Here is a 25,230-nt window from a genome sequence, read left to right as displayed (position 1 = left end):
ACCCACTGAGCCACCCAGGCGCCCCTTGAATTCAGTGTTTAACTCCTCCATCCTTACCAGCGTGTTTCAGGCTAGGACTCCCCACGAGCCCCATCGCTTGGTTACTTTCCATCTCTGTTGTACACCATTAGAAGTCCAAGAGTGGGACATACTCTGTCAACTTTGCAAAGTTTTTTATGCTTTCCAGGCTTATGTTTGTTAACAATTAGTACCAAGAACATAATGTACCACCATCCTGTTAAACTACAGGGGCATACACAGACCATCACCTAAACGTCAGATAGTGGCTCTAGTGCCCAAAGCAGTGCCCTAACATTTAGGTAGCAGAATTTCGTATCTTGCCCACCCCAGCTTCCTCCGCTCCCCCCCACCACTGCCCCCAATCCTCTAGGGCTGCATGATCTGCTAAGGTCACCATTAGATACATGTCCCAAATGAACACTTAAACCATGGCTGGTCCAAACTGCAAGCATCGTAAGTATAAGGTACCAGATCTTGAAAATGGAGTAGTTTACATTTTTTGTACTAACATTTTTATTCTATATTGCTGTTTTAACTATTACGTTAGGCTACAGGTATTTTTACCCGTTTGTTTTTACTATCGTAGATGATTGCGCCATCCTGCTGGGCAGCGCGAAGTTCTCCCTCTGTCCGTCGGCTCCCTTCCCTGAGACCGTGCAAGGCTCTGAGAGCTCAAGCAACACTGCCTTCCTGTCACCCTTAGAAGACAGTAGCACCATGATGCCAGGTTAGTGTTAGTATTTATTTTAAAAATACACAAAATACAAATTTTTTACATCAAAGGGTGATAACCTCACTTATACATTGTTCCATACTTACCTGGTTTGGTTTGCTTCCTTACGCAAACATTAATAGATGGACTTCATTCTGACTTTTTGCTAGGGTTCATGTAAGCAGCTGAGACTGACTGCTACATAAAGTTGTCTTAAAAGGGAAGTTGGCCACAGACACCCAGCAGTGCAACAATTCGATTTGGTTTAATGAAATGGGCAGAAGTCTTAGCAGATAGGTAATCGAAGACTAAATATTGGCTTCTAGGCATTTTAATTACTTAAAACCTTAAGGTTTTCTTCATCCTGTAAACAAATGTGACTTAGTCCCTTGTTGGCATTAAATCTGAAAAGTAAAATATTAAACCATGATTTTCATCAGCCTGCCTGTAGTCAGGATGCACTCTCTTTATTATGAGAATGAAACCAAATAATAACCAAAATACATCAGGAATTTCAAACTATACTGTAATGAAGGTCCCGGCTGCCCTCTCTCCTAGGAGCGATCTCGGTTCAGTGCCCCTGCCCCCGGCCGCGGATGCCCCCCGCTGTCCGCCAGACAGCACAAGGCTCCGGCCGTGACACGGTCGGGTCCTCTTGCTCCGTGTCTTCCGAAGCCGGGAGACCGCTGCCGCCTCTGCTGGCTCTGCCGGCCTGCCCTGGGCTGGGGTTCACCGGGTCAGCGGTTTGGGACTATTGTCAAGACTGTACTGTCCCTTTAAGGTACCACATGCCGCCACAGCTCACACAGCAGTCCTGGGAAGGGAGACAGAGAGGGGTGTTAAGGGCGGACCTGAGCAGGAAAGGTGGCGACTCTGTCCCATACAGAACCCACAGGTCCGTCCACGACGCACGGATGGAACACAAACGGGACGTCCAGAGCTGCCTCCTCACAGCGCTGCGCGAGCAGCATTTGGGCCTCAGGGCCGCCGCCTCTCAGGGGGCCCAGAAAGTAGGGAACCATACATAAACGTGCTTGGCAAGCACAAGCTTAAAAACAAAAAACGGTCCCTAAGCAGACCCAGAACGAAGGTGCCTCAGCAGTCGCTCTAGCTTACGGCCCGGACGGCTGAGGTCAGCACGACGCGACGAAACGGGGAGCAGCCCTCCAGGCGGGGGGCTGCAGGGCGGTGCGCGTGCCGGCTGCTCCCGGTTCTAACGGGGAGACCAGTCAGGACTCACAGGCCCCGTTATCTTTGCGAAGGTGGCGTCCACACCGCCCTCAGCTCACTGCTTTGCCCGCACCCTCCAGCAGCAGGAGCAGAGACCCCCTGGCTGGGGAAGAGGCCGGATGTACGAAGCACCCGAGGCCGGGAGGAGCCAGCCCTGGGCGCCCCAGCCAGGGGCTGACGGCGCGGAGCACGGATACCTTTAGCACTTTATCCACCTCCTGCTTGCTCAGGTCCTCTCCGCACTCCTGGGTCAGCCGAGACTGGATCATGTTCCGGCGGACCCGGTAATTTTTGGAAAAGATTTCAAGCAAAACCTGTCGGTGCTTTAGTAGCAAAAATAAGTTAGTGCGGAAAACAGTCACCTAAAAGAGAATCCTCTCCAAACAAGAAAGGCAAAGCTATGGCCCTAACCGCACACCGCAGTCCGTGTATGCCCAGGACTTCTGTTTAAAGATGAACACACCTGACCCACCGGTCATCCCGTGACCCCCAGGACGAGGAAGAAAAGCCAGGGAAGTGCCCGCAGAGGGCAAGCAGTTTGGACTTGGTGTTTCCTGATAACTAAGCAGGGAGAGACCCCAACTAAGTCAGCTGTGTGAAGACCGGGCAGGAAAGCTCTGTCGCGTGTATTTTAAAAAATAAGCCTTTCTTTGAATCTGATTAGGAGAAAAAATGGTCAAATTCTTTGAATTTCTGACTCTGCGAGAACTAGAAAACTCCGAGGCCTCTCCTGGCAAAGAGCACAGAGGCTGGCTCAAAGAGCCCCTGCACTGCCGTAGTGTGAGGGCCCCTGCTGAGGCCATAGGGGGATGCTCCCCGCTTGCTCCCCACACCTTAAGGATAGAACCTGGAAAAGGGCAGACGTGTGTTTGAGCAGTTTAATCTTCATCCGTAAACTTGAGGCAAGTTCATGATTTAAGGACAATTTCTGGACCTCAGGGTCCATGAGTATAACCAAATAGACACTGCTGCTGGTTTGACTCCTACTGTGCTCACTGGACCCTCGGGACCCTAACTGCTGGGGTGACAGGAGGCAAAATGGACCACTTTCTACCTTATAAACCAGCACCTGAGCTCTAATAAATCCTTCTGATTCTCACTGCCAGAGGCCACCTGACAAACCTGGACGGTCACTGGTTCATGAGCCCAGCTGGATGGCCGAATCCTCAGGAAAGATCTGTAGACATGTTGGGGTGCCGGGGTGGCTCAGTCGGTTAAGTACCTGCCCTCTGCCGGCATCCTGGGATCAAGTCCCACATCGGGCTCCCTGTTCCGTGGGGAGTCTGCTTCTCCCTCTGTCTACCGCTCCCCTGCTTGTGCTCTCTCAAATAAAATCTCTTTAAAAATCTGAACAGGTAGGGGCGCCTGGGTGGCTCAGTGGGTTAAGCCTCTGCCTAATTATGATCTCTGTCAAATAAATAAATAAAATCTTTAGAAAAATCTGAACAGGTAAATACCTAGCTCCTACAGAACTGAACTAAATCTCTGGCGTCAGTGCTAAGAGCCTACATGTATTTTTAAAAAGAGGATTCCAGGGACGCCTCGGTGGCTCAGTGGGCTAAAGCCTCTGCCTTTGGCTCAGGTCATGATCCCAGGGTCCTGGGATCGAGCCTCGCATCGAGCTCTCTGCTCAGCGGGAGCCTGCTTCCCCCCCCCATCCCCCGCCTGCCTCTCTGCCTACTTGTGATCTCTGTCTGTCAAATAAATTAAAAAAAAAAAAAAGATTCTAATGCAGATTCTAATTCGACTGGCAATCGGGAACCACTCGTTTCAACTCAAAGGACAGGCAGGTCCAGCCTGTCTTAACAACACACAAGAGACACAGAGCCAAAATGTGTAAAATGGGCAGGGGCCAGAAAATCTTAAGTGTACGTTCTGTGATCTGGGTCTCCCTAGAGGCCTCCTGCCCCCAATCCCTGCTCTTGGGGAGAAAGCCCAGAAGTCACCTTACCTGGTCGCTCATGTCTCCAGACTCCCAGAGGGCGAACACCTTCTGCTCGTCGGGGGACGCAGCAGTCTGGGGGGGAAACTAACCAAGGCCCAGGTGTGAGCTGTTCGTCCTTATCGGCTGGTGCAGCCGCCCTGCCCCTCCCCCTCCCATTCTGCGTCGGCCCCGTCCAGGGAACGAGCCCACGTGAGACCAGGGGTTCCAATTCCGGCTCTTGCCACTCACTAGGGCTGCAGTAGGATGGAGCAGGAACCCCCAGATTCAATGGACAAGGAGGGGAATCTGGTTTCTGCTTCACAATGCTTGGCATTAGCTCACCTCCAGCATCCAGTATCGGGGGCCTACCCTAAACATAAGCCCTGAGACGTGTCCTGAGCAGCACTCCCGCCCCCACCCACCCTAGGAGTATCCTAGGGATTCCTTCCAGCCCCTTCCCTCAAGGGCTATGGTGGTACAGGTGAGAGGCCCTGCCCGACTCGCAAGCAAACCACACCACTTGGGTCAGCAGGGTCCGAAGGCAGACCAAGGAAAGGGGGGCCTGGCTCGGGCACGTGGTAGCGTGGCTTCCAGCCCTGACCCCACGACACAAGCAACAGTGGTCGCTCCTACCGCATAAAGCCCCAGAGGGACTGAACTGCACAACGTCATTCGATCATCAGAAACCAGAGAGGCGGGGCAAGGTGTTGCAGCCTCCCCCTCTCCAGGGGAGAATCCAGCTCAGCGCTGACTTCGTGTCCGCTCACACATCTAACACGCGGCAGGACTGTGAGTCGACTCACTCTCCCTGGACCTCAGCACCCCGAGGCTGGACACATCGGAGGGCTTTTCCTCCTCGGAGGGGACCATCCTCTAGGGTCCCCACATCAGGATCATGGGGAGGGAGGTCAACGTGAGCAGCAGAGAGAGGCCACGGTCTCCTGGGGACACCAGTCCCACCAAGAGGAAGGAGCAGGGCAGGGGTACCTAAGAGCAGCCTACCTCATGTCCCTCTCCCATATGACCCCAGACCCCAAGTGGCTTAGCTAACCCTGGGCAGGCGCCCTTCCCCTGCCTGGCCAAGCTCCAACAAAGGGATCCTGGAGCTAACTAGACCCATTTGCTGGGTGGGCAAGGGTGGCTCCAAATAGGGCAGGGCCCCCATACCCTGGTACCTTCCCTAGGAAACTGCACCAACAAGGCTCCCGCCACGAGGGCAAGATGTCCCGGGACAGCCTAGGCAGCACGGGGTCCAGGGCCTCTCGTCCTAGTCTGTGAGTCTCACACAAGGATGGCCTTCGCCTCAGATCACCGGAGGCTACAGGTGCTTCTGACCTTAAACTGCAAACGCCCATGTTCCCTTAACCGGCAGCCACAGTCCCACAGCAGACCTGCCTGCTGCCAGGTCTGAGCAGAGCCTGGGGGACAGAATGACCAGCACCACATCCTGAAGCCACAGCCTGGCCCTCTCCACCCTCGGCTAAAGGAAATGGTCTGCGACACGCCGTCCGCACCTGCGCTTCTCCCACTGCAAGGCCGGTGCCCACAGCGGGCGAGAAGCCCGGGCTGTGGCTGGCTCACGCTGCCGCCTCAGGCCCGGCGGCAGAAACACAGAGCACACCGGCCTGCCGGAGCCCGGGCGGCACAAGCCGTGGGCTCGGGTCAAAGGGTCTGAGCATCAGTTAAAGCAGGAAAGATTTCAGCCCGGCTGCCGCTACACTCGGCTTCCAGCTCCGGCACCTCCTGGGTATACGACCTTCACACAATCTCATTTCGCTTCTCTGAAAATCAGTTTCTACACCTTCAAATTGCAAAGATCAAATGACAGGAGTGAACTCATCCTGAAAAATGGGAGGGCTGACATGGACCCCCATGGACCAAGGCCCTCCTGTAGGCCAAGCAAGGGGTTAGCGCCTTCGGACACCGCAGTGGACCCTCACCCAAGGCCCAGGGTACCAAAGCCCACATGTGCCCACATCAGAGGCGGGTGCAGAGCCTAAGGGGCGCAAGCTCACACGAAGCCAACCCATGAGAACCAATTCAGACCAAGGCCAATGCTCCTCCCGAGTTCCCAGGCAGCCTCCAAACAACTGGTTCCCCCAAAGCAAGCAGGGCGCAGGCTGCTCCAGAGGGTCCCCCACTTGCCTTCCTGCCGGGAAAGGTGCCGCGTGCCCGGAGCCCTCCCGAGGGGCAGAGGGCGGCCTGGCGGGTCCGCCCACCCGGAGGCGCGCCGCGCTCTACTTACAGGCACCAGTATCTGCTTGCAGCCGGCGGCCAGCACCGTGTCCTGCAGCATGCGGTCCGAGATGCCGCTGAACAGCGTGTGGCCAGGCGGCAGGCTGGCCAAATGCAGGTTGAAGAGGCGCTTGAGTTCACTCAGCGTGAGCACGAACTGTCTCTGGAAGGTGGCCTCCACGAAGGCCCTCAGTTCCTGGGCCACCGGGGCGCTGGCGCAGCCCGGCGGCGGGTGCCCGTTGAAGCTGTCCCCGCCGGCCGCCCGCCCGCTCGGCAGCCCGTTGGCCAGCCTGTTGTGGAGGCCGCCACCGAGAGAGGTGAGAGAGGTGTCCATGGGCTCCTGGTCTTCGTCTGCCTCTCGATCTTCCTCGTCCTCGCCCTCCTCACTCACGGGCTCCTCCTTGATGCGCACGCCGGGCAGGCCCGCGGGCGCCCGCAGCTGCTCCTTCCTCCGCTGCAGCTCCCGCTCCAGCAGGGCGTGCTTCTGCTGGGCCTTGCTTTTGGCCACTTGGACCCGCTGGTCCCCGGACAGCAGCGCAGCAGGTCCTGTGGGGGGACGCAGTGCTGCTGTGGGGGCTCCGGGACAGCGCAGAGAAGGGCCCTTCGCCCAGCCCGACGGGGCTGAAGCAGGTGCTGTGCTCCCGCCTTCCGCCCCCGCCTGAGCCCGGAGGGATGGAGCGCCCACCGCCGTGAGGAAAGAAACCAGCGGGAAAACCAGAATCCCACGCGGGGAGGTTCGAACCGGGACGGGCGACTGCCGAGTCCCTCCCTGCCAGCTCCTCCTGTCCCATGGCCGCCTTCTGCTGACCCAGGAAGGCCTGCACCCCAGCACAGCCCCCGAGGACAGAAGCCCTCTGTCCCCGAGGCCAAGCCCCAAGCTGAGGTCTGTGGGGACGGGGAGGACGGCACCGAAGGACCCCCAGGGGGAAGAGCCACACACCCCTCTGCGGCCCGCGCCCGGACAAGCCCCTGCAGAGCAGGCCTCCCGCAGCCAGGGCTGGCTTAGGGGCCCCGTGCCCACCTGATTGTCCATCTGACTTCTTTGGCAAGCTTTCCTTCACAAGATTATACACTTTTTCTAATCTGAAAAGAAAAATAAACTCTCTTAACTTTACGCCGCGACCCCAGGCACCTGCCCCGCTACAGCAAGCCCCGCCGTCGAGGCAGGGACATCCTGGTGGCTGCAGATGCTGGCGCGCGGAGCCCTGCCGGCCCTCCCGACAGCGCGCAGGCCCCACGGCCCCTGGGAGCCTCCGGGCTGGGGCGGGCGGCGGTGCCCCTCCCGGCTCCTCAGAACGGACAGGCCGGCTCTGATCGGGAGGGTGGCTGTGCCAGGCCGCTGCTGGGGGGCTCTGGGATCGAGGGCAGCGTCCGTCCGGAGTGGAGGAAGAGGCATGCAGGGCCCCGGAGTGCCTTCCCCGGCCCACACTTGGCCTGGGCGGCCAGGCTGCTGCGGACTGCCCAGCAAGCCCTTACTTGGCCTGGATGCCCGTCCACAGCATGTGCTGCCGCTGGACCACATCTGGATGTTTCCTGATGAACTCCCCGTCGTAAGGCAGTAGGAACTCCCAGCCCTTGTTGATCCTCACCACGGCCATGTGCTCCAGGAAGTCCTTCACGTCCTCCGTGCAGAGCTGCGGGACACAACGAAGGTGGGGCCTGCGGGCCAGGAGCCGCCGGACCCGGCTCCCTGCGGCCGCGGGGCCAGGCCTCCGACCGAGAGCACTTACCTTAGTCACTGCTGCCACCTCCTTCCTCACCACCCACCGGCTCTGCGTGAACTTCCACATCTGAGAGAGAAAAAGCAGCCTGTTTCCAGGAGGCAGAGACAGATGGCTCCGAAGACCATCCCCCAGAGCCCTGTAGCTGTCCTGAGGGAAGACCGTCCCCGCAAGAAGTCAGACTGGAGCAGCCTCCGCCCAGGCCCGACTCTGACGGCGTCCGCGCGCAGGGCCACGGGCTGGCAGGCAGTGGCAACCGGCACGCGGGCTCCGGTGGGTGAGCCCAGGAGTGGATATCCGCTGCACCTGGGCGCCGAGACAAAAAGTGCAGGGGCACCTAGCCTCTAACCGTCCGGAGAAGCTGGGACATCGAGTCAGGCAAAGAGAAAACACAGCCACTCTCTCGGACAGCTTAGGGGCTGCCCTACCCACATCACAGTCACCGCGGACAGCTTAGGAGACGGATTTCCCCAAACTCGGAGCACAAAGCTGAGGTCAAGGGAGGCAGTGCAGATCTCAGCTGCTGGGGTCCAAGCCCCTGAGAGGAATGCCTGGGCCAGAACTTACCAGATGAGGGCAGGGCAACGGAGTGGGGAATGAGCTGGCTCAGGAGTTGCCAAGACCCACGGCAGTAAGGGGGGAAACACATACAAGAGAAGCAGGCCTGCCCGGGACCGTGGGGGATGCTGGCACTGTCGGGCCCACCTAAAGTCGGTGCCACTCAGGGGTTTGGGCCCCGCGGTACTCAACTGCCCAATTATTCATAATGAGCTAAAAATCTGGTTTGTACCAGAATTTTGAGTTGTAAACAATTAATTCAAGTGAATTTTTTTTTTTTTTTAAAAGATTTTACTTATTTGACAGAGAAAAAAAGCACAAGAAAGGGGAGTGGCAGGCAGAGGGAGAGGGAGAAGCAGGTTCCCACCCAGCAGGTGGAGCCTGATGTGGGGCTCGATCCCAGGTCATGGCCTGAGCCTAAGGCAGATGCTTAACCCACTGAGCCACCCAGGTGCCCTCAAGTGAACAGTTAAAAAAACCTGCTCAGGCCAAAAGAAATATGTTCCTTAGCCAGAGTCCACCTAAGGGCCTCTGGTTTGTAATCCCCAGGCCAAAGGAACTCTAACGCTCATGTGAAGCCCAAGACTCCAGGATTCCGAATCAAAGGAGAAAGAACCATCCAGAGCCACCCCCTGCCCTCGCCCTGGCCACAGAGACCTGCCCTTCCCCTGTTGCCCAAACTGAGGTCCTGACAGCCCTGCCCTGCCCGTGGAGCCCCTGCCACAATCCCGGATGACCGGAGGCCAGAGAGCCTGGGCACTTACAACAAAGTCGCGACCGCGGCAGAGCACCTCAGCAGGCACACCACTGTGAGGGCTGGAGGAGTCCTTGGGGTACAGGATGTCGCTGCCAATGAGAGCAGAAGCAGGGGGTCAGTCCCATTCCTCAGCCCCTCTGCCGCCTGCCGCCCCCCACCCCCTGCTCCAAGCGCTGGCCCAGCCCCTGCCTCTCCAACATGGGCTGGGACAGCTGCCCCCGGGGCTGCCCTTTCAACCGTGGAGCCTGGCTCTGGGAACACATGTAGAAAAGAAAGAGTTCTTCCTCCCGCCCTTCCCGACCTTCCGTGCACACACTGGCCCAGCCCAGGCCCAGGGCAATCAGAGAGGGCAAGGGCTCAGAAACAGGCCTGGCACTGTGGGAGGAGAGCGAGCCCCACGCGCAAGGCAGGTGTGAGGCCTAGGGAGACTGACTGGGAAGCAGGACACAAGGTCTTCACCACGTGCCCAAAAGGACAGGCAGGCGGTGTGAGTGGGAGCAAGCCGGGTCAGTGGCTGGACCTGGAGGGACCCTGAGGCACGAGTGGGGCTGAAGCCTCCGGAGCGAATGCGACCGGGAGTGCAGCTCAGAGACCTTGAGGGCCCAAGGGCAAATGACCAGGTTGCTGAGGCTTACAGGTATAGCCTTGACCGAGTTCAGCCACAGGCCCTGTCATACACCCCACCCCACCCCCAACCACGCGGTGCCCGAGGAGCCCCCGCTCTCCGGCGCCGCTCCTGCGGGGGCTCTCTCCTCCCTGGCAACCGGCTAATAGTCTTCCTTCCAGGTCGAGCTGTGTCCGCTCCCTTCCGAGAAACACGCTACGGGGACAGGAACCGCCACTGCCGCACGGACGGAAGGGAGGCCTAGGAAGGGACTGAACGGGCGGCGGATGTGGTGCGCGCCCCGGGTCTCTGCACTCGGGGAGCTCCTCTGTAACGGTGCCCCTGTCCGCCCCACACATCTGAGGACGGGGACAGCGCGTGAATGACAGCAGAGCACGGGGCGCAGAGCACACCATGGAGACAGATTTAGTGAACGATGCGTGAATTCTGCATCTCCTCAAGGAACCCACAGTAGGACCAACAAGCAAGCAGCACCACCCCCAGGCTGCAGCGTGGCAGTGAGGGCTCGTGGCAGGACCTGACAGAAAGGTCGCAGGGACAGACCCCAGGCTGAAAGGGCAGAAGCACCAGGGCCACACGCAGTGCTGGGCAAAGAGCTCAAACCCCATCTCGGTGGCTGCCTTGCTGCCAGAGGTTTGGCCAGTCTCTGCATCTCAGGGTCAGTGTCGTCGGGAGTGATGGGATGCCCCCCCCGGCTCTCGCTCATTCGTAGCATAAATATACCCAGGTGGTCCCATTTAACAAGTGACGCACCATCCAAAGGCCTTCCACAACGGACACTTAACGTGGCTGGAGAGGACAGCCGCGACCTCCGGACAGACCCTGGCCCTGTTTCCCAGTGCAAGGGCGCCACCAGGTGGCAGCAACGTGAATAGCCTTTGCAAGCACTTGGCCAACTAACCGAAATGATGGACTTTCCGCAATGAAGTACTCGAGAATTTTGAAAAATTCCTATTTTGACAGATTGTTCACCTTACACACTTTCTAAAAAGTGAGGCTTTATTAGCGTATTTTATGTTACACTATTTTAAATTAACATAATATAGATACATGTATATTCAGCCACACTTAGAAGCCGGGGTCTGAGACGTGCCAGGCATTACACTGAGTGCCAGGGACAGGAGGGAGGGTCCACACAGAAGTCCCTCCCCACCTCGCAAGTGACAGTCTGGTGGAGGGATCACAGGAGAGAAACTCCTGAAAGATATCAAGCCACATGCTCCGAACCCCACAGCACGTGGGAAAGGAAACTCGCGCTCAGACGCATCTTAATGAACTGTGGAAAGCCACAAGAGCAAATCTCAAAAAGAGCCAGAGGGGACCAAGGGTAAAGAGAGGAGACTCGTCACTATAAACAACGAGAATGAGAATGCAGGGAATTAAGTCAGCGTGTGGAAGGAAAACAATCAACCTCGAATTCTACACTCAGGAAAAATAACCTTTAACAACAAAGGAATAGACATCTCTGACCATACGAAACCCAAGGGAGCTCCTCCCCTGCAGACCTTCGTTAAAGGAAACAGCCTAGCGGTTTTTGGCAGAAGGAAATTATCCCAGATAGAAACTCGGGCACAGAGGCTCATGATGAGCAAAATAAACAGAATGTGAGCAGATCTGAAGAATATTGACTGGATAGGATACTGTTCTGTGGGTTGTAAGATACAATTAAAAACTATATAAATACAATGGCATGTGAGTTGGGAGGAAGAGAATTAACATCCTAAGGTCTCTGAATTGTCCTGGGTGAATCCAACACGATCAGTTATGAATGCACCACTGCACCCTGAAATCTACAGGGTGCTCCCTACAGGAACCCAGAAAGGATAATTTCCAAATTGGCAGGGAGAAATGGAATAATAAAACAAGAATCCAGTAGCATGTAAGAATGGATATAAAATGCAGGACAAACAAGACAGCACTAAGGTAGACTTAAACCCAAAACATCAGTCATCACGTTGAATTTCAATGGGTCAGATACTCCCACACAGAGAACTTACCTCTTCACAACCCAGTTTCCTTGGACTAACATCGCCACCTTCTGGATGCCACGCAGAACAGCCACAGAGTCGATGGAGGGGCCGAGGAGGCTCATCAAGTTGGCAAAAGGCATGACCTTCACTGAGGACGCAGGAGACATGAGACAAGGGAAGAGAGCCTGGGCACGCCCCCCACCCCCAAGTCTATGCAGCCTCAGGCTCCCATAGCCCCCCCCCCCCCAGCGTGGGACAAACGCTGGTGACACAGGTAATAAGCGCTGACTCCACTGGCTGCTCCTGCAGGCACCCCGCGCTCACAGAATCCTGGAGCGAACATTACAGGATGCCCGGCTGGCTAGTTGGTATAGTAGACCAACTGGTAGAGTAGACTCTAGATCTCAGGGTCATGAGTTCAAGCCCGACATTAAGTGTCAAGCCTACTCAGGGTGGGGGGAAAAAAAAAAGGTAAAATCATTACTACTGGGGCCCAGAGAGGGCCTGGAGTAGGCCCCATGTCCTCTGCAGCAAGGCCAGTGGCCTGGCACCCTGGCGGCCCCAGGGGGAGCTGGGCTCTCCCTTCTGCTCAGGCTCCTGAAGATCCTAAAAGTGGTAGCTCCGGAGGGGAGCCCAGGCCCGGGACTCAGCTCTGAGACTCAGGGCTCATGTCTGCCCTACAGGTTCCGGCTTTCCGAGTCCTCTGAGAAAGGAGACCATCCCCGCTGTGTGCAGGGGCGCCACCAAGTCATGCGAGCAAATGTATGGAGCTCATGTTCACATCCAAGACTCGGTGTAAGCCGTTAAGCTACAGGTCAGCCCTCTGGAGCTCTCCTAGTTCCTTAGACGCAGCGGGGTCAGCCACCTGCCCAGGCTCACCCAGCAGGGGAGTGCTAGGTGGCGGGGAGAGCAGGAGCCCGAGCCCAGCTGAGGGAGCCGCCGCACTGCTGCGGTGCGATCCTTCCGGACGAGGCCCCAGCTGTAAAGCAGGAGCCTCTGGCCTTGCCTCTCAGTCCTCAGTCCGTCCCACACTCCGTTCCTCCAGGAGGTGGTAGGCCTAGGGCCCCCTGGGAGACGCGGGTGTCCACCCACCATTCTTCATCAGGATCTTGATCTGGTCAGCCAGGGGCAAGGTGCGCAGCTGGGCCATGGACAGGACGTTGCTGGGGGCCACGGGTTTGTCTCTGTTGAAAACAGAGACAGTGGGTTAGAGGAGGGGGTGAGAGGGGAGGTTTGGGGTGGGGAGGGTGGTGTCCAGCCCAGCTCTACTCACTTCTCCTCCTCCGGGCTGGGGGGCATCAGCATCATGAGGTATTCGCTGCAGGAGAGAGGGTAAGTCAGCAGCTCCGGGCTCTGTCCCTGTCCCACCCCCGCCCGCAAATCCAGGCTGCACCTAGGCTGAAGCCTCCCCAGGGGAGGGCTGGGGGCTGAGACCATGCCCACCCTCCCCTAGCGTCCCCCAAACCTGCGGAGAGCGGACGACCATCTCTTCCCACCCCCACCCCCCACTGGCCCTCTCCAGAGGAGGACGGGCCCCCTCCCATGTCCATCTCCCTTGCTTCAGAAGGGACCACGTCCCCAGGAAGGCCCCACACCAAAGGGACCCTACTGGGGCCAGTGGTAGGCTCAGGAGCCCACAGGACTAAGCACCCTGGCCCGGCTGGTCCCACCTGGGTGACTTGACGAGCTCTGTGTTCTCGACCCCGCTGGAACCCTGGCACAGCAGGTACTGGCGCTCGTGCTCAGAGCGGCTGTCCTGTTGGGGAAGCAGCAGGGGGGGAGGACCCTCGGCCACCACCCTGGGGCCTGCGCCACCCCCCCGAGCCCCTCTGCCATCCCGTTTTCACCCCTGCATCACCCTCCACTCCAGCTGCCCACTGCCCTGCCCCAAGGCCCGCCACACAACCACATCTAACCACCAGAGCGTGGCGTCCAAGCCTCTGTGAGGTGCCCTTCACCGCTTCCAGCCCCAACACCCATGTCCCGGGTGCCCTGCCTGGGACACAGGGCCAGTAACCACCAACAGTAAGAGGATCAGCTAACAGTCACTCAGCACCTACTACGGGCCTGGCTCTGGTCTAATGGCTGCAAATGTACATCAAATTCTCTCATTAGGTAATTTGCATAAAGTCACACACCAGGAAAGAGCAGAATTTCTGGAAGTCTGACTCTAAGGCTCTGTCCAAATGGACCTCTTTCAGGAAAGTTCCAGAGAAATCAGGAGTTGCTCCTCCCCCAGAAAGAAGTTGGGGAGCCTTATGGCATCTTTGACTTCGATTCAATCACTTCCCTTACTCCAATACAGTTTCAAGGTCTGGGTTTTAAGCACATGAGATGAAAACCAAGCATCGTCAAAGCGCCCAGCGGTGAAGCTGGCCCGCGACAGCCGGCCGGTTCTCCGTCGAGGGCCCACATTCAGGACCCACGATGCATGAGACCTGGGGCCAGCAAGAAGCTCACAGGAGGAGAGCCTGCGGATGCCCACGCTGCTGCCCCAGGAAACGGTGGGCTCCTTTCTCGGTCTCCTGCTCCCCGGGGGACACACGCTAAGTAGACCGGCTGGAACAAAGGACAAACTGTCCCCAGGACTTCACCCTCTCTCCTCGGGCTCCCCACCACCAAGTGGCTCTCACTTATTCTGAAACCAGTTCCAGGTGAGACTGGGCTCCTCTCCCAGGATCCTGGCCCAGGGCCAGCGTCAGCCGCCGGCCGGGACCCCAGCTCACCCTCAGGCCGTAGTAGTGCAGATGCACCCACGGCTCCTCAGCGTGCTTCTTCTGCAGGAACTCGTAGGACTGCACGCGGCGCTGGCGGGCCTGCTCCGACTCCGGACGGGAGAACCGCACCTGGGGGGGTGGTCGTGGCCTCAGGCCTGGACCCATCCCGGGCTGCCAGTCCGCGCACGCCAGACTGGAGCGCCCAGCACCACTCCCACCTCCCCTGGTTTCCCGACACACATCTCTTAAATTCAGCTCCAACCGTGTCCCTCTGTCCCTGACTTGCCGACGCAGGCCAGGGAGCAGCTTTCTCTTGCTTCTGCCTGCCCGGCACCCAATCCATTTCCACTCCCACTGGTAAGAGCCGCCCCCCACTTTGCTTGGGAAATGCCCAGTTCCCCCTCAGCTCAGGGGAGCAAGTATCCCTCCCCCGGCCCCCACCCCCACACACGTTCCCAGCCACAGGAGTGGGCACGTGACTCAGACCTGGACAATCCGAGCACCAAATCCTCTTAGCCACAGGGGCTGGTTCAGGGTTGGCCAAGCCAATGAGTCCAGTCTGGGACTTTAGTTAGAAGTAATGAGAAAGAAGTTTCTTTTCCCCTGGGGTCTTGGAAGCTGGGAGGATGAGAGCCTGGAGCTGGGACAACTCTGTACCACTGGGGACAGACACCCTGCCTGAGAAAGAGGCCAAAAGAGGAAGGCAGAACCTGGAGATGGGAGGGAGAAACCAGGTCTCGATGACAGAGTCTGAGCACCTGAATCCAGCCATACCTGAAGCTACCCCCTCAACTTTTCAGGAACAAGGGCCAGTACATTCCATTTGGGGCTCATGCCAGGTAGATCCGGGCTTCTGATGCTTAGTGTCCCGACCCAACAGGGCCCTCACACCTCTCTTATCAAGGGGACCCATGCAGGGGCGTTGGAGGATTACAGAACCCTGGGATTCTTTTTTTTTTTTTTTTTTTAAAGTAGGCTCCATGCCGAACATGGGCCTTGAACTCATGACCCGGAGATCAAGAGTTGCATAATCTACTGCCTGAGCCGGCCAGGCGGCACAGAATCCTGGGATTCTACATGGGTCCTTTGAAGTTCATGGGCCTAAGAATGACTTGTTTGACGAGTCAGGCTCCTCGCCAACTGAGTCCCCAAGAAGGGAAGGAGGGTGATCATTCAACAGGCCACTGAGAGAACAGGGTGAGCACCCACCACCACACACGGTCATATCGGTATCGCCCCATCTTCAAGGATGCGCAAAGGCTCACAACTTAAGCCGTGTCTGAATGCCGCCCATGTCACTATTTATGCCTTCTTCCTTAAACACTCATTTTACCCTTTCTGTGCTTACACAGAGGGAACGCTACAGGCCATTAATGGAAGGTCAATATTCTTCTCGCAGTGTATGAAATACAGGAATAAATATTAAAATAGGAATGTTGCATCTGTGCACCACTGAAAAGACAGAATTACATGGTTAAGCAACATGGGATTCTGGCTCCGCTGGGACACAGGCTTCATGGCGCAGACGGGGGGTGGGGGGGTCCCCTGGACTCCCTAGGCCCCGGTTTCCTCCTCCCACCCAATTCCAGTTCCAGCCACGCCCCAAGGTCCCTGCTCTACAGAAGGCCCGGGCAGCTATCCTGTACTCGGCTGGGGCAGGTCTGGGGCGGGTGGAGACAGGTTAGCCCCCAGGCTGCCCAGCAGGAAGGCTCGGAAGGATAGGCCCGTTTGGGTGCCGGTTTCGCCCCCGGAGCCCGGGTTCCGCAGAGCCCCCCCACACCCTATGCGGCCTCCAGACAGCTGAGCTACCGAGCCGGCGCCGCGGCCCCCTCCAGCGGCACCCCCTCTCCTCGGGGCCAGAGTTCACTCACCGTGATCTGCTTCACGTCTTCTTCCGCCTCATCCTGCGAAGAGTCTCCTGCTGCAAGAGAAAGCGGGCGCTGCTTGCAGCCTCTGGTGTTGCCCCCAATTCCCCAGGCTTCAGGCAGGGGTATCTGGGAATTCTTCTAGACAGAGGTCAGTGGACAAGTCAGCGCTTTTCAGCTGGCAGCAATTTTGCCCACCAGGGGCCACTGGGGAATGCAGGAAGACGTCTGGTTGTCCAGCGGCGCGGGAGGCTGCTCCGGCATCCCGTGGGCAGAGTGGGGACGCTGCGAAGCATCCTGGAATCCGGCCCCCTGCAGTTTTTCCCACAGCCAACCCATCCCAAGATGCAGCCAGAATGAAGGCTAGGGGTCCAGGGCTCACCCTCATTGGCCGCCTCCCTCTCCCGGTGCTTGGCGTCCGCCTTATCCAGGTAGGAGAAGCTTGGCCGCAGCTGCAGAATGCCATGGAGAGGCGTCAGGTGCAGCTCACCTGGCAGAGGAAGAAGACCTTGGACTTGACTCTGGGAGCTGGGGCCAAACCACCCAGCTGGGCTCACAGCAGTCACAAAGGGCGCTGTGCTCCCCCAAAGGCCTCTGCCCACCTGCCCCCTCTGCTCTAGCCCCCAGTCCCAGGGCCTTGGGACCACCAGGCCTGCGGCCCTTCCCAACCCCACCTGGCCCAGTAGGCACACAGTTGCAGCAGAGCACGAACAGACTCTTCTGCTCCAAGACAGTTCGTTTTTGGTTTTTTTTTACGATTTTATTTATTTGACAGAGAGATCACAAGTAGGCAGAGAGGCAGGCGGGGGGGGGGGGGGGGCGGGCCCCCTGCTGAGCGGAGATCCTGAAGCGGGGCTCGATCCCAGGACCCTGGGATCATGCCCTGAGCTGAAGGCAGGCCCACTGAGCCACCCAGGCCACCCTCCAAGCCAGTTCTTTAAGCCGGCCTGCACTCCCTCCACCATGAGCATCAAAGGCCCTTATGACCCTGGTCACCACCCCTTCCCCCCGCAGTGGCTTGCTCTGGCACACGGCAATTTTTCCACTCTGAACATGGCCTGCTCTTCCCCACCAGGCCACTCAAGGACATCCTCAACGCCCACCGTCCTCTCCCCACAGACTGCCTCTCGTCCTCATCCTCCAGCTTGGCTTGTCAAAACCCCATCCAGGAGCGCCTGGGTGGCTCAGTGGGTTAAAGCCTCTGCCTTCGGCTCGGGTCATGATCCCAGGGTCCTGGGATCGAGCCCCGCATCAGGCTCTCTGCTCGGCGGGGAGTCTGCTTCCTCGTTTCTCTCTGCCTGCCTCTCTGCGTACTTGTGATTTCTGTCTGTCAAATAAATGAATAAAATCTTAAAAAAAAAAAAAAAAAGAAAAAACAAAAACAAAAACAACCATCCAACCTGCTCAGAAGTCTGCTAGCACAAATGTGGCTCCCTACAGCCTGGCCAGCTAGGGGAGCATCTACACGGTCCTAGACGCAGCCAGGACTTTTCCTTGTCAATGAGACCCAAGCACTGGCAGGCAGCGCGAAGACCATCAATTTCTCTCAAGTCAATGTGGGCTTGAAAGAGAAGAAATGACACACTAAGGCTCAAGTAAGGGGCTCTCTGGACTCCAGAGGGAGCGGCATGCTCACAGTCAGGAGTACAGAAGCAAATGGTCCTACAAATACCATCTGATTTCACTCGTATGTGGAATTTAAGAAACAAAAGAACGGGGGGGGGGCAGGGGGGAAGAAGTGCGCGCGCACGCACATACACACACACACACACACACACACAGAACAGATTTGGGGCTCCTGGCTGGCTCAGTTGGTAGAACACGAGACTCTCAATCTCTAAGTTACGAGTTTGAGCCCAAGCTGGGTGGGCATGGAGCCTACTTAAAAAACAAAACAAAAACACAGAAACACAGAACCCACAGACTGGTCACTCAGCAAACACACTGATGGCAACCACAGGGAAGATGGTGGGGGGAACGGGGGAATGAGGTGACAGGGACTCAGGGTACACTTGTCGTGAGGACCAGAGTCGGATACAGAATCACCGAACCACTCTACTGCACACCTGACACTAACAGAACACAGTTCGTTAATAGAATTTACAAAATTAAAACGGAATCTTCTTACCACCCTACATGCAAGAATAATTTTCAGAAATGTTAAAAATTTTGGTATAGGGGCACCTGGGTGGCTCAGTGGTTTGGGCTGCTGCCTTCAGCTCGGGTCTTGATCTCAGGGTCTGGGATCAAGCCCCGCATCAGGCTCCCTGCTCCGCAGGAAGCCTGCTTCCCTCTCTCTCTCTCTCTCTGCCTGCCTCTCTGCCTACTTGTGATCTCTGTCTGTCAAATAAATAAATAAAATCTTTAAAAAAAAAAAAAAATTTGGTATAAAATACTATAAATACCAGAAAAAACTTTAGGGGCGCCTGGACAGCTCAGTGGTTAAGCGTCTGCCTCGGGCTCAGGTCATGATCCCAGGGTCCTGGGACGGAGCCCCGCATGCGGCTCCCTGCTCAGCGGGGAGTCCGCGTCTCTCTCTGCCCCTCCTCCTGCTTGTGTTCACTCGCTCTCTCTCAAATAAAATTTAAAAAAAAATTTTTTTTTTTTTAGGAGAACCTTTGTATGAACCTAGGATGGGAGAAAGAATCCTAAAAAAACAACACAAGAGACTCAGAAGAAAAAGGACAGGACAGGTCCATCTGGCTACACGGCACAAGTGCTGGAGACGGACGCGGGTGACAACCGCACAGCAACGCAGATGCCCTCAATGTTACTGAACTGCGCACCGAACACTGGTTACAATGGGGGTGCCTGGGTGGTGCAGTCAGTCAGACGCCCGACCAAGTTTCGGTTCGGGTCATGATCTCAGGGTCGTGAGATCAGGCCCCGCACTCGGCCCCCACGCTCGGCAGAGTCAGTTTATGAGTCTCTTCTTCCTCGGCCTACTCCCCGCCCCTACCCCCTAACCCCAGAAGCACGTTTTGTCTAAATCTTTCCCAAAAATGGTTAAAATGGTAAATTTCATGTTATGTACACTTTACCATAATAAAAACGAATAAAAAGAAGCGAACAGCCCAGGTGCAAGGCTTGAGGCCTGGGTTCAAAAAAGAAGGCTCCAGTTATTTGGTGCTACTTTGAGCCCAATCTAGTTGTTTCCTTAGTGCTCAAATTAGTTTCACTTACTGCTTTCTGATTTCTAAATACTTACTTTTCAGTGGCTCTACTGAGCTACAATTCACATGCCATACAGAACTCCCCATTTAAAGCACACTGGTCAGTGTATTTTACTGTATCCCTGGAGTTGTACATCCAGCACCACAATCAATTTAAGAACATTTTCAGAGGAACCTGCGTCTCTCAGTCCGTTCAGCGTCCAACTCCTGATTTCAGCTAAGGTCATGATCGCAGAGGAGGGAGACTGTGAAGCCTGCTTGGGATCCTCTCTCTACTCTGCCCCTCCCCCACTCCCCACGGAGAACATCTTCATCTCCCCAGAAAGAAACCCCAAACCATCCTCAGTCACTCCCCATCCCACACTGCTCTCAGCCACAGGCAACTACTACCTGCTTTCTGTCTCTCCATCTGCCTCCCCGGGACACCTCCTGACCTGGGCGCCTATGACGCGCGGCCTCCCGCGAGCGGCTGCTCTCACTGCGCATCACGTTCCCAGGCTCACGCGCACCGGGGGACGGTCAGCACCTCACTCCTGACGCAGCCAAACACATGCACGGCCTAGTGCACCTCGCCATCCAGGCGTCCGCTCGCAGACTTAGGGACTGTCCCTACCTTGTCACTACTATGAATGATGCTGCTACGAACATCCGCGTACAAGTTTTGTGTGGGTGGACGTTTCGCTTCTCTTGGGTAGAGGCTGTCTAAGAGTAAAATTGCTCATGCAGGGGCGCCTGGGTGGCTCAGTGGGTTAAAGCCTCTGCTTTCGGCTCAGGTCATGGTCCCAGGGTCCTGGGATCGAGCCCCGCATCGGGCTCTCTGCTCAGTGGGGAGCCTGCTTCCTCCTCTCTCTCTGCCTGCCTCTCTGCCTGCTTGTGATCTCTGTCTATCAAATAAATAAATAAAATCTTTATAAAAAAAAAAAAAAAAAAATTGCTCATGCAGAAATATCTTGTATTTTTTTCCTTTTTGAGAGGGACGGAGAGACAGCGTGAGTGAGTGAGTAAGGGGAGGGGCAGAGGGGGAGAGAGAACCCCAAGCAGACGCCCTGTTGAGCGTGGAGCCTGGCGCGGGGCTCCAGTCTAGCACCCTGAGATCACAACCTGAGCAGAAATCAAGAGTCGGAGGCTCCACCAGAAGCCCCGCAAGTACCTTGTGTTTAAAACAAAATTCTCGAACCGGTCTCAAAAGTCATGCTGTATGTCTGTGTCCCAGGAGGACAGTGACCTTGGAAGCACTGGCTCTATTGGGTCAGGCAGCATCAAGAGCCAGAAGTCCTTAGAGGTGGCCTCTTCCAGCCCCTGACAGTGTCATTTCTATAATCTGCCTGGCCCCTATGGGCATCCAGCATTCGGGGAGCAGCAGGCTGGGTCCCCCCACCCCCTATCCCGCTTCCCTCCCAGAAAGCGGCCTCCCAGAGCCATGGCAGCCTGGCTGCCCAGCGCGGGTACCTTGCCTGTAGAGTGCGGCAGCGTATCGGGCTGTGTTACTGGTGCTCTGGGAGGAGCAGAACGTCTGCTTGTCCATCAGCTTCCTGGGAGCACAGGGAGGACAGACTTCAGGGGGAGGAAGCTCCAGGCCCAGGGCATGGCAGGCACAGCCTCCTCCACCCCAGACACCTCCTGAATTCAACGTCCAGGGACAGAGATCAAGGCCCCAAGTTAGCATGTGTGAGCCTCAGGAGGGAGGCTGGGGAAGAGAAAACCCAAAGCCTGGTTTGTGGTCCAAGGACAGGACAAGCCCCCACTCCCATCACGGGGCCTCTCGGGAGGAAAAACATTTGCCAAAAAGCCAGGAGGCTAGGCACAAGGGACTCACGAGGAGTAAGTGCTGCTCTCATCTGCACAGGCGCCGTCCACGTTGAGCGCAATCTGCTCCCCTTTGCTGCGGCAATAGTTGGGGTTCAGGGTGTCGATGGCCATCTCAAGCTCTACCTGCAGGCATCAAGCACCCCCAGCAGCTAGGAGGAACTCAAGGACACACCCAACCCGGCCACAGCCATGTCCCGACCCCAGTCCCTGCCAATCCCAGCCCTGCCCAGGCGCAGGCCAGGCACGCATGCCTCCTAAAGGACCCCAGGGTTCAGTCTGCATCAAAGGTCACAAAGCCTAATTCCAACAGAAAGGCCACAGAGCCTTTATTTGGGGGGCGGAGGGGTGCGGTCACAGAGTTCCCTCTGTCCTCCCATTCTACCCTCCAAAATCTAAATTAGGGACCAACATTTAAAGCTCAAGAGATTTTTCTCATAAAAATTCTCATTTCCAACTTCTCTTGAAAAGTCAGTGCAAGTGGCAACGGGGCGCCGGCGCTGCAGCCACCCTGGACAAGACACGTGTCCAGAGCTCCCGGCCTGTCACCCCATCCCTTCGAGGCACTTCGAGCTTACCAGAGCTGCCACATGGCAGCCCGTGCCTTACCCCTGTGAACACGAGCCCCCGTTCCCAGTCTCTAACTCACACCCGGCCGTGCTCTCCCCCGGCCTCTCTGGAGCTGCCTACCCTCTTTCTTTCTGGGAACTTTCCTTCCTCAGCTTTCCAGGCTCAAGTGACTGTTCTCTTCCCAACCCTCCAAGTGCTCTTTCTCTGGGCTTCTAGTCCCCAGAGGGCCTGCCTCCCGCCTCACCGGCACCAGCCCCCACCGGTGTCCCCCTCCCTCGGCCCCCTCCGTCAGAGGGCAGACCCACCTTCTGCTGCTTGGGCTTGATCTTGGCTGAAAGGTGTGGAATGTCATCGTAGGTCATCGAGGCCGGACGCACAGGGTACTGGGGAGGGGAAAGGAGCCGTCAGTCCACCCTGCCCAGGCTGGCCTCGCCTAGCCCAGAGCTGGGCTCCCAAGCTCCAGCCCAGAGTCGACACCAAGCAGAGACCTCCTGGTCTCCACCCGTGTCCCCTTCATATCGGCTCAATCCAGCTTCCTTCCAAAAGGCAATTTTCGAAGGCCTCTGACCTCCAAGGAACAGCCCTAAGCGTCAGGAACCCAAACAGGCCCCTCTCTGGTAATCCACAGAGCGCTGCCGGGCAGGCAAGAGTGAGGAGGCGGCAGGGGACATCCCGCCAAGGGCAGGGGACACGAGGCCACGGGCAGCACAGACGGAAGACCCGAGCAGTGCCGTGCTGCCGGCGGAGGACGGGGTGTGAAGACGTTGGTCCGCTCTCTCGCCGCCGCCTTGTACACTTTTCCATAACAAAAAGCTGCCGCTGACCCACTCAGCCCCATCTGGGCCCCCATGTCACCATGCCAAAAGCCGTTTTTATGTCACACTTAAATATACTGCTCTGGTCACTTGTTTGTTCTGAGCATGCTGGGCACATCTTCCCACAACAGCCCTCCCAGAGGCACCTTCCCTTTGTCTGGCGCCGGACGGACACCAGTGGACGGATGAGTCACGGTTTGGACCCGCCCTCGAGAAGCTGTGCCCAGCGGAGCCCGTACCCCAACACGCTCTGGAAGGAGCCTGCTGGAGGCGTGGCAGCGCATCCAGTGAACCCTCTGTGTGGGGGCCCTTTGGCTCTGCTACGTTCCAGCCCAAGGCAAAGGTGACTTCCTAAAAGCTTGCTCAGACAGCAACTCCTTGCTTCCTGGGCCAAGCTTATGGCAGCAGCAGGAAGAACAGTCTGGAGCCCCACTGGTCTGGCCTGAGCCCTCGCGGCTCTGCCACCTCCTGATCTCAGGCTGGGATGGGGCCGGGAAAGGGCAGGTGCTGGAATCAGTCCTGGGTTCTGGTCCCAACTCTGCCTCTTGCAATGTACGGGCCGGGGCCAGCTCCTCACCACCGCCAGCGTGAACGTCCTCACCTCACTGGGCTGCTGGGGGCGGGGAACGAGGCAAAGGGAGCGGACACTGCCACACGGTCTGGGCCACCGCGAACACACACGGGGTCAGCTCCCCGCCAGCTCCCCGCCATTTGCAGGCAGCCAAGGACTCCAGTTCGGAAGGCCTGAAGGACAGGCTCCCAGCCCCAGAGCCTGTAAAGGGAGACCCTGGGGCAGGGACAGGGGCAGCCGGGCCTCTCTTCCCGGCTCGCATTTTGAGCAGCCCCACTGCTGCCCCGTCCTGGGCGGCGTGTGCAGCGGCTGGCCCCCTGCGCCTCACCTTCTCATACGCAACATGGAAACCAAACACTTCAAACCATAACCTTCCTGTTGAAAATGCAAACAGTCTGCCTGCTCCTTTAAAGAAGAAACAATGTTTCCTTCGGATCTAGCAATTCCACTCCTAGGGATGTGCCCAACACCACCACCTGTCCACAGGGAAAACTTGCGAGAGATGCTCACCGCAGCACTGTTCGTAACAGCCCCAGCCGGAACCGACCCAGCCAGCCACCAGGGTGTGGGTAAACTCATCGTCCGCAAAAAGGAGTGCGGTACCGACACGTGCTAGAACATGAGTGAGCCTTTGAGACCATGCCACTAAGTAAGAGAAGCCACCTATGCCACGATTCCGTGTACATGAAATGTCCAGGACGGGCCGATCACAGCGCGAGAGAACAGGTTAACAGCTGCCGCGGGATGCAGGCAGGAATGAGGGACAGGGGACAGAACTGTCCTAAAACAGACTGTAGAGCTGAGCTCTGGGCTGGGCTGGGCTCCGAGCACTTTGCACGGATTCATCCAACCTGCACGGTGACACCTCCACGTGGGTAGTGTAACTGCCACCATTTTGCAAATGAGCAAACAGACACAGAGAGCTTAAGGACGTTGCCCGGGGCTCACAGCTAAGTCACGATGGCACTGGGCCTCAACGCGCCTGCCGCTCTCCAGAGACTGAACCACGACACTGTTCTGCCTCACGGCAGCCTTGGATTCCCCGTCTTCGGTATCAGAGACTACTGACCTGCCTGCCCACAGAAGCCAAAAGAACACCCCCCCCCCACCCCCGCCACCCACTCCACATTCTGGTGTCCAGAACCCTAAGCAAAGCTGAGGTTTCCCGGTACCCCCCACTCCCCACGCCCATGCCCTAGGAGGCCCCTTCACCCTCTGGTCTCACCATTACCTGAAACAGATAGAGCTTCTCTGCCAGACTTTTGGCCAAGTACACATCGATCTGGGAAAAAGGGAAGAATATTTCAACAGGAGACAGACAGGTGCCTGGCCAGAGTGGCCCTGCCCCTGCTCCCTGGATGTTAGGGTTCATGGTTCCTAGAGGCAGTGTGGGGGAGAAGGCTCAGCCACCACTAGAAACAGAGGGAACCGAGGCTCCAGCCTCCCGCTCTGCAGCTAGTGTTCCTGGCCCCGCTAGGTCTGCTGCAACCCAATAAAAATGGGCTTTCCGGGATGCCTGGGTGGCTCAGTTGGTTGGGCGACTGCCTTCGGCTCAGGTCATGATCCTGGATTCCCGGCATCGAGTCCCGCATCGGGCTCCCAGCTCCATGGGGAGTCTGCTTCTCTCTCTGACCTTCTCCTCGCTCATGCTCTCACTGTCTCTCTCTCAAATAAATAAATAAAATATTTAAAAAAAAAAAAATGGGCTTTCCACGGGGGCTGCTCAGATCACGATGCATCCTAGAGCCAGAGCAAATGCTTTTCTGATGAGGCCGGGGCAGGGGAGAGCTTACGCACTTGCTGCACTTCCTCCCCGTGTCCTCCGCCACCTCCCCTGGACTGACCTGTCACCCACCTCAAGGTGGTCTGTAAGCCCATCTGAGAACGACCCGGCCCAACTCCTCCTCCTCGGCACCAACCGGCCTGCGCCGCCGTGCGGCACTTTGCCTCCCGGCTTCCT

General features: G+C 57.2%; 1 protein-coding gene across 4 annotated transcripts in view; it reads right to left on the bottom strand.

Annotated features, from left to right (window-relative positions):
- Nucleotides 1-744: 744 nt before the first annotated feature.
- The window catches only part of POLR3E (RNA polymerase III subunit E), a 38,912-nt gene continuing 14,426 nt past the window's right edge, over nt 745-25,230 (bottom strand). For 2 of the 4 annotated variants that reach the window (XM_059415104.1, XM_059415105.1), the window contains exons 3-21: nt 24,502-24,552; nt 22,190-22,267; nt 21,325-21,440; nt 20,958-21,040; nt 16,718-16,825; nt 16,342-16,391; nt 14,480-14,599; nt 13,424-13,509; nt 13,027-13,071; nt 12,846-12,937; nt 11,781-11,901; nt 9,166-9,247; nt 7,853-7,912; nt 7,599-7,756; nt 7,144-7,205; nt 6,133-6,668; nt 3,915-3,992; nt 2,161-2,286; nt 745-1,547 (exon numbers count right to left, since the gene is read on the bottom strand). In XM_059415104.1, the coding sequence (XP_059271087.1) occupies nt 1,491-1,547; nt 2,161-2,286; nt 3,915-3,992; nt 6,133-6,668; nt 7,144-7,205; nt 7,599-7,756; nt 7,853-7,912; nt 9,166-9,247; nt 11,781-11,901; nt 12,846-12,937; nt 13,027-13,071; nt 13,424-13,509; nt 14,480-14,599; nt 16,342-16,391; nt 16,718-16,825; nt 20,958-21,040; nt 21,325-21,440; nt 22,190-22,267; nt 24,502-24,552 (2,109 nt within the window). In that variant the 3' untranslated portion in view covers nt 745-1,490. Of the gene's footprint in view, nt 1,548-2,160; nt 2,287-3,914; nt 3,993-6,132; nt 6,669-7,143; nt 7,206-7,598; nt 7,757-7,852; nt 7,913-9,165; nt 9,248-11,780; nt 11,902-12,845; nt 12,938-13,026; nt 13,072-13,423; nt 13,510-14,479; nt 14,600-16,341; nt 16,392-16,717; nt 16,826-20,957; nt 21,041-21,324; nt 21,441-22,189; nt 22,268-24,501; nt 24,556-25,230 lie in introns of those variants that run through there. The other 2 variants (XM_059415106.1, XM_059415108.1) reach the window with 2 other exon arrangements.

This window comes from Mustela nigripes, chromosome 11, assembly GCF_022355385.1.
Source record: "Mustela nigripes isolate SB6536 chromosome 11, MUSNIG.SB6536, whole genome shotgun sequence".
NCBI lineage: Eukaryota > Metazoa > Chordata > Mammalia > Carnivora > Mustelidae > Mustela > Mustela nigripes.
The sequence above is the reverse complement of the archived record's forward strand: the minus strand, read 5'-3'. Positions and strand labels throughout refer to the sequence as shown.